The sequence below is a fragment of the Montipora capricornis genome, chromosome 6 (genome assembly GCF_036669925.1).
Source record: "Montipora capricornis isolate CH-2021 chromosome 6, ASM3666992v2, whole genome shotgun sequence".
In the NCBI taxonomy this organism is placed as follows: Eukaryota; Metazoa; Cnidaria; class Anthozoa; order Scleractinia; family Acroporidae; genus Montipora; species Montipora capricornis.
Genome location: NC_090888.1, coordinates 20273143 through 20280642, shown reverse-complemented (window position 1 = coordinate 20280642; position 7500 = coordinate 20273143). Strand labels below are relative to the sequence as shown.

The following is a 7500-nucleotide window of genomic DNA, read 5'->3' as shown; positions in this document are numbered from 1 at the left end:
GGTGGAAAGTCTATTTTTTCACCAAGGTGACATTGCTGTTGTGAATAGTTTTATACTCTTCAGAGAGCACCAGAGAAAAATTCGGTATAATCCTGTACTGTCAAGGGCAGAAGATTACTCTCTGGGCGACTTCAGGGAGGAGGTCATTCGGGGTATTTGTGATTTGCCTGAATATAATGACCCTCCTGCTTCCACATCAAGGAGACCCTCTGGGCCACCTACCCGCAACCTGGACGCTTCATCACTGATCACATTCCAGTTCAAGGTAAACATCGACGAAACTGTGTAGTGTGCTACAGGGAAGGTAGGGGTCAGGTTAAGGTACAAACATACTGTAGTGCACCTCAGTGTGAGGGCAAATGTATGCATGTTGCTAAGGAGAGAAACTGCTTTCCAGTTTTCCACAGCTTGGAGTTTTATCATCCCAATCCTAATAATGGTCCTAAATTGTCCAATCCCTGGTTTGTTGATCGATGCTTCTAAGATTTAATCTCACTGTTTATAGTGTGCTTTACCTTACGTTTGCAACAAAACACCAAAACAAAATGAAACAAACAAACAAAACAAAAAAATAATTATGCTTTGACAAAATGTTGTGATGGGCTGGCTAACTAGTTTTTGCAGCTGTGGGGTTGTCATCTCTCTCCGTTTGTGTTAAATGTGTTTCCTGTTTCAAAGGGAACTTTTTTACTTTTTTTTCCTTTATTTGGGAATCAGGTGATTCACAACTCAATTGTCGACGATTGTTTTACATGTATGCTAATTAATGCGTATGTTAAAGCCTTTACAAAGGTTGTGTTGTTTTTGGGAAGGGGGTGTGAAAGGGAGAGAGGGGGGGGCAAACTGTTTCCAGAAAGCTTATTCACTGCTTTTTCAAACAAGGTAAAGGTTATCTCTCAAATGCAAATACTTCGAGAGAAAATAGGAGTCTGGGTCAAGTTTTTTTTCTGTTTTTGGGTACAGTTTTACAAAAGGATGTAATTAATTCTGTATCTGTTTTTTATCAGCCAGATTTCCGGGATATCTTCTTCAAATGATAAGGAACATTTTTTTCTCTAAATATTTCTCTGTAACTACACAGGATTTAACTCTAACCAGTCTCGAAGTAAAAAAAAATATTATAACGTATGCAAATTTTATGTCAGTTTTCTGGGCATGATTTAAAGTACAGGTATTTCAGAAGGTCGTCATTTTTTTCTGCAAACCTTGTTATCTCGTCTTTCAAATGAGCCATAGCATTGCTCTCTAATGTAAATACCTTTTGAGAAAAAAAAAAAAGTAGACAAACAATTTTGGTCAGTTTTTTGGCAATTTTTAGCTAGTTTTGGAACTGTTGACAATGAGTTAGAGCCTGCTGTTTTTTTTTATTTTTAAATTTCGCTTCTCATATCCTCTACCATAGCTAGTTACGCAATAAACAATAAATTCGAAATCGTTCAATGAAAAAGGCCGAGAACAGGCAATGTCGTAGGAAACAAACATTTTAACCACCTCTCCAATTCTCAGGTCTGTAAAGTACATAGTTTCTGAGTAAGGAGAAGCCATGTGGTCCACCAATATGGCGACCGCCAATCAACGAAAACATCGAGAGTTGACTTTGCGATGAAAGTGCTTACTTATAATACACGTGTATGAACACATCTCCAAATGTACTTGACAGACTAAATCTGCTGAGATTCGCAGGGATTGACCGTTTTTTTAACCAAATTTGTATCACAGTCTCACGCAAGGTGACAATTCGGAAATTCAAATTGCCGTTATTTTTGGAAACCGAAGACGTCACGTAACTGGAAACTTGAAAAAAAAGGATTTATTTCTAGGTCATTTCCAACCTCCTTTTATAGCGACTTTGGCTTTACAATTTATGACGTCGCTGTGAAAACCATCTATCGCTTTCTTTCTTCTGTCGAATGGGGTCCAGAAGGAGGTCCAGTTGGGGGGTTCAGTTTTTACTGTCCCTGCTCAAGACCTATCAAAGTCTCCCTTCAATTCCACGCAAGCATAAACAAAATCCTAAGTATGCAAACAAATACAAACGAAGAAGAGTGGAGAAGAAATAAAATAAATTATTATGTTGGTGGCGAGGAGGCATAAAAGAAACTACTAAGCTTATGGATATTAGAACAGACTTAACTTATTAGAGGGTAATGTGAAGTGCTAGTTTGCAAAAACGTAATCCTTCCTTATGTATATTAGGTCTCTCAAATACAACATCCAGCGCTCGTTGAACCTACAAGTTGGCGACGGTTCAGGCCGCCTTAAATAACTTGTTATTAGTTTTGACAGATTTCGAATACCTGTGAAATTCCATGATTTGGATTTGTCCTCTCTGATTTGGAAAGTGTCACGGCTGGTTCCGACCAATTGAACAATGCTATTGTTAGTGGTTCTTCCTCCGTGACGAGCTTTCTTGAAGACAACATGCGCGATCACACGCAGGATTCGGGATCCTGGAGCTCAAAGGCGCAATAACCTGCTCAGAGGTCATTTTATTTTGCACCAAAGATCATAGTTGCTAATGTCACATCTGGTGCCCAAGGTCGTGGAGATACAGAAATTTGTTCACCGAAATCGTGCTTATCTGGTGTTTATTACCAAAACCTGGCTGAAATCTACGATCGCTGAATCAGTTATCGACATCCCTGATTACACTATCATCAGGAAGGATCGAGCATCGGTTAGCCATGGTTGGGTCTGTCTCTATATCATGGACGGCAGTTCTCTATATACGGAGCTTGAGGAACTGTCATGTTGTAACAATCACGAGATTCTGTGGGCCAAATTGCGCCCAAGACGTCTGACAAGGGGTTTTTCTTCCCTTATCGTGGCAGTTTCTTGCCATCCTCACTGATAAGGGGCTTAAAATGTTTCTATGCGAGGCCTTTGTTCTAGTCTCTCTCACTGGCTGAGTCTAAATATTCCAATTGCACACTCATCGTAGCTGGCGATTTTAATCACCTTAAGAGCGCCTCTCAGCAACTTTCACCTAAGACCGTGCTAGATAAAAAAATCGAAAATTGCCAAACATTCTCACAATAAAGGCCTACGAAAACCATTTTTAGAAAAATATGTTTTAGTTTGTTTCGATAATTATTTTACCTGGACGGCGACTTTTTCGGTATCCGGCCTTGTGAGCGTGTGAAAACGACTCCAAAATGTCGCTTCTTTGAATCGCTATTTTTGAAATAACGAATGAGTAACTTGAAAATCAAAACAACATGGCACAGCTAGAATAATTCATTCACCCTTTTGCGCTGTTAACGGTACAGTATACCAAAACTGGTATTTTTGACCAAATTTTAAAGCTTAACCTTTTTTAGATTGATTACAGAGTGCCAAATTTGTGCGAAATTCGACCGTCAAAAAAGCATCCTGGTACATGGCTTTCTCAAACGAGACGATATTCATCGGAATAAGCAATGTTTCTGCTGCAATTAAATTCAATACAATTTTTGGGTAAATGAAACGGAGGATTTTTCAGGCCCAATTTCAACATGCTGTTTGTCAACAAAAGTCGACCTTTGACCACCAAAGTGGAGGCGAGGTATATTACCTTATATTGAAATCACACACGCTAATCTCGATTTATTCACTCAACAATTCACGACTTTAAGTTTACTGGAACTACTGTGGGTAAAATGGAACGTGTCATTGAAATTTAACTGTCTTGGTTATTAAAGAGTGACATATTCGGTAATTAAAATAACTGACATAAAATTGTAAAAATTTGCATACTAGTAAGACTCATTCCATTCCATATTTTTACCGAAACAAGTTTCCTTAATTCACTTTCTGAACGTACCTGCAAAACAAACAAAGAAAGGTATCCCCCTTTATATAAGTATTTTCCTCGAAGCCCTCAAACGACCATCGAACGGTCAACCAGTCGAACGCTGTGTGACCTACGTGAGTTGTGCCGTGATTGTGTCGTAAGAGCTGTCACGCAAGAGATAAGGATAAAGCACGTGGAGTTATTCTGAGTTTGTTGGGGGAATTTGTGGCGCAAGTTCTGATAATCCAGCAAACGTTCAATGCGTAACAGTAGCAAAATGTGATAAAGACACCAAGGCACACTTGAGAAGTTATAAAGTGTCGGATTCTCCTCTGGATACAGAGGCTAGGCTTTCGCTCGCACGTGCAGGTAAGCTTTAACTGAAATCACTTAAATTAAGATAGTGAGCAGAAAATCACTTTGCGAAATCCGCAGATACTACCTATTATAGACTTAATGTCAAAAGCAGAATACCCGCCCACAAGAAATGGACCTAAAAACACTGCTGACGCAGTGCCGCAGTCGTGTTGTTGGATATACCTCATTCTTTAATCCATGAGACAAGCACCGCGGCACTGCGGCACTAGCCAGTCTACTCAGCTCAATTTAACCTTAAGTCGACTAAGGCACTGCGGCAGTGCTGCGGCACCAGCAATTCTACTCAATTTACTCTATCCGACGTGAACCGCGGGAAACGTGCGGCTAGCGACTGCGGCTAGCGTCGCAAACGTAAACGCTACTTTGTGGACGGGTATTCAGCAATCGCTCCAATTGTGAAAATCGAGTAAGCAAGATATGGAAGACCATGTAATCCAGTTGTCAAAAGGTCTGGATAGTAGCAGGGATAACGATATTTTAAATATTTTATATTAAACAACACAACACTTTTTAAATTTGAAAACATGTTTCGACAGAAACTTCTGTCATCTTCAGTTTAAATTACAAAGTACAGAGTTGGATATTTAGTGTGAACCAAAATGCTAATTAGCTGTAAGGACACATGACAATGTAAAAGATTACAAAGAAAGTTTTGAATTAACATGATAAAGTCGATGATTAAGTGTAGGTTTCTCCCATTGAATATGAATGGCTTCTTTTATCTTAAGCTGGAAGGTGGTAGAAGCGTGATCTAGGATGCTAAAACAATCATTAGAGCACAAAGTGCGGCAATGCTCAGAATTCTGTAGATGTTTGAAGACGTGCGAGGTCCTATCACTGAAAGTGTGCTCACGAACGCGCGTGGAAAAATGCCGTGTAGTTTCGCCGACATAGCAGGCACTACAGCCCGCACACAAAAACTTGTATACCACACCCGCACGGAGCCCACTAGGGACAGGATCCTTTAGACTGAACATGTTGCCGATTTTAAATGATGGGAAAACTAACTTAATATCAATATTATTACAGTAACGCTTAGCAAAAAGGCGAACCTTTTTCTGCGTGATAAAAAACACCATGGCGAGTACGTGTGAGGTAGCGATAAATAATATTTTTAAGTAGGTGGACTGGAAAAAAATTCTTCTGAAGGATTTTGGTAAGCTTAGTAATGTCCTCGTGAAAACCCAACCAAGTGTTGTTGATCTTGTAGGCTCTGTCAACAAGTAATTAGTCTAAAGGCCAGTAAAGGCTTTCCTACGGTAAACACTAGTGTCAGGAAAATGAGTGCCAATGTTGATCAAAACATCTAAGAAAGGTATCTTATGATCTGTTTCCTTTTCCATATTGAATCTGATGTTAGGGTGCCTGGAGTTAATGTAGTTGAAAAATAATAGCGCTTGATTCTCCGAATGAAATAAACAAAATGTATCATCAACATAGCGTCGGTAAAACAATATCTCAGAGTCCTGGAAATTTTCTAACCATAATTTTTCATGATGACCCATAAATAAATTAGAAAGAACAGGAGCAAGGGGGTAGCCCATTGCTACACCATCTATCTGGTCGTAGAAAGAACCCTTAAATAAAAAGTGGGTCTGAACGGTAGCTACGGAAAAAAGGCTCTTAAGTTCGGTGTTGCTTAACTTAATATCAGGATCGCCATCAGAAATGTACTTGACCGCCAGGTCAATACATTCTTCAAGAGGTATGTTTGTAAAAAGACTCACTATGTCAAAAGAAACCATGAATTTACCATGCATAGATAAACCTTGAATATCCCGGACAAAGGTAAAAGTGTCAGAGGCGCAATGTTCAGTTGGAATATGCGGTGTTAGCAAATTATACAGGTATTTGGCCAGGTTGTAGTTGTAAGTTCCAATAGATGACACAATGGGGCGGAATGGCGGGATGGAGTTGTGTCCACGTTCCTTGAGCATCTTTGGGAAGCCATAAATTCTTGCTGGCTGTGAACCTCTGGGATAAATGCTGTTATACACATCACTCTCAAGGTGACCGTTTTTCTTTAATTTTCGGAGAAGTCGTTGTGACCTGCCTTCTCTCAAGAGGGTAGGATCTTCCTTGATGGGTCGAAATTTGGAAGTGTCACTGATGATTTTCAGGATGCCTTGGTCGTAATCAGCACGATCTAAAACAACAACCCCATTACCTTTATCCGGTTTTAGGATGACAATATTTTTAGTACTCCTCCTAATCTTTTTATGGGCCACCATGTTGTCGAGACAACATGGCGGCCGGACGTGACGAATTGGGCTCCGGCTTAAAGGTCTTTGAACTGAGGGAAAAACTCGCCGAATTTGGTCTTTCTACTCAAGGCAACAAAGAAACACTCAGGGAACGTTTAGCCAGCTTTTTAGATGCTGAGGGAAACAAAGATCATGATATTTTTAGCGGTGATCCACCGAATGAAACTGAAATGACTAACTTCATCGCTTCTTCGACACAAGTCACTATTCCCGTTATTGATTCTGCTTCTGGCACTGACGGCTCGCAAGATTTAGAAGCCTTTGATATCAAAGCTAAGCTCAATTCTGTTTGCGAGGACATTGAGCTTCTGAAATTAAATTTTGACGCATTGAAACGATCGACTGATCTTTCCACCAAGTCTGACTCATTCGAAGCTTTAGAGAGAGAGAACTTGGCTCTAAAAGCCAAACTCAAAGAAGTAGAGGCTGAAAGGGACTCACTTAAACTGGCACTGACATTTTTAGTGAAAGATATGAATGATTTAACTTGCAATCTAATTTCAAACGAAAAAAGGAATCAAAGTTCGGGACAAACTACGGAAGAGGCCCCTTGGGACCTGGTCGGGTTGAAAAAGAAAAAGAAGACTCAAGATTTGCATTCGAAAGAAAATGCTGCAAAGAATACCAAGAATACCAAGAAGACCCGATCAATGGCCACACCTGAGCCTCAACCTCAACAAAGCTTAGATGCAAATTCTGATCAAGCGAGTACCAAGAAACATGTTGTAGTCATCGCAGGAGATTCGCTGATTAAAAACGTTCAAGGTTGGAGGGTCTCTAAAGCAACGAAAGTCAAAACGGTGGTTAAAGCTTTTCCCGGAGCCTCCGTTGAAGACATGTTTGATTACATCAAACCTACAATGAAGCATCGCCCTGAAGAAATTATACTTCACGTGGGAACAAACGATTTGAAGAACTCGGACTCTCGGAAGGTTGCTGAAACGATTGTTGATCTGGGAAATTTCATTGAAGCCGAATCTTCAAATACGAAGGTAACAATCTCGAACTTATTGCCAAGAAGTGATGACCCCGCTCTGAACTCGAAAGCTAACCAGGTTAATAAGATTCTAAGAACGTTTGCCAATC

General features: G+C 40.0%; 1 protein-coding gene across 1 annotated transcript; it reads right to left on the bottom strand.

Annotated features, from left to right (window-relative positions):
- Positions 1–5382: 5382 nt before the first annotated feature.
- Positions 5383–6381, bottom strand: LOC138053342 (uncharacterized). Its single transcript, XM_068899991.1, has one exon. It carries the CDS (start codon positions 6379–6381, stop codon positions 5383–5385), a length of 999 nt encoding a protein of 332 aa, XP_068756092.1.
- Between the last annotated feature and the right edge of the window lie 1119 nt (positions 6382–7500).

What these genes read in the sequence shown, in the direction of transcription:
- LOC138053342 (XM_068899991.1), bottom strand. Translation starts at nt 6,381, where the DNA reads ATGGTGGCCCATAAAAAGATTAGGAGGAGTACTAAAAATATTGTCATC.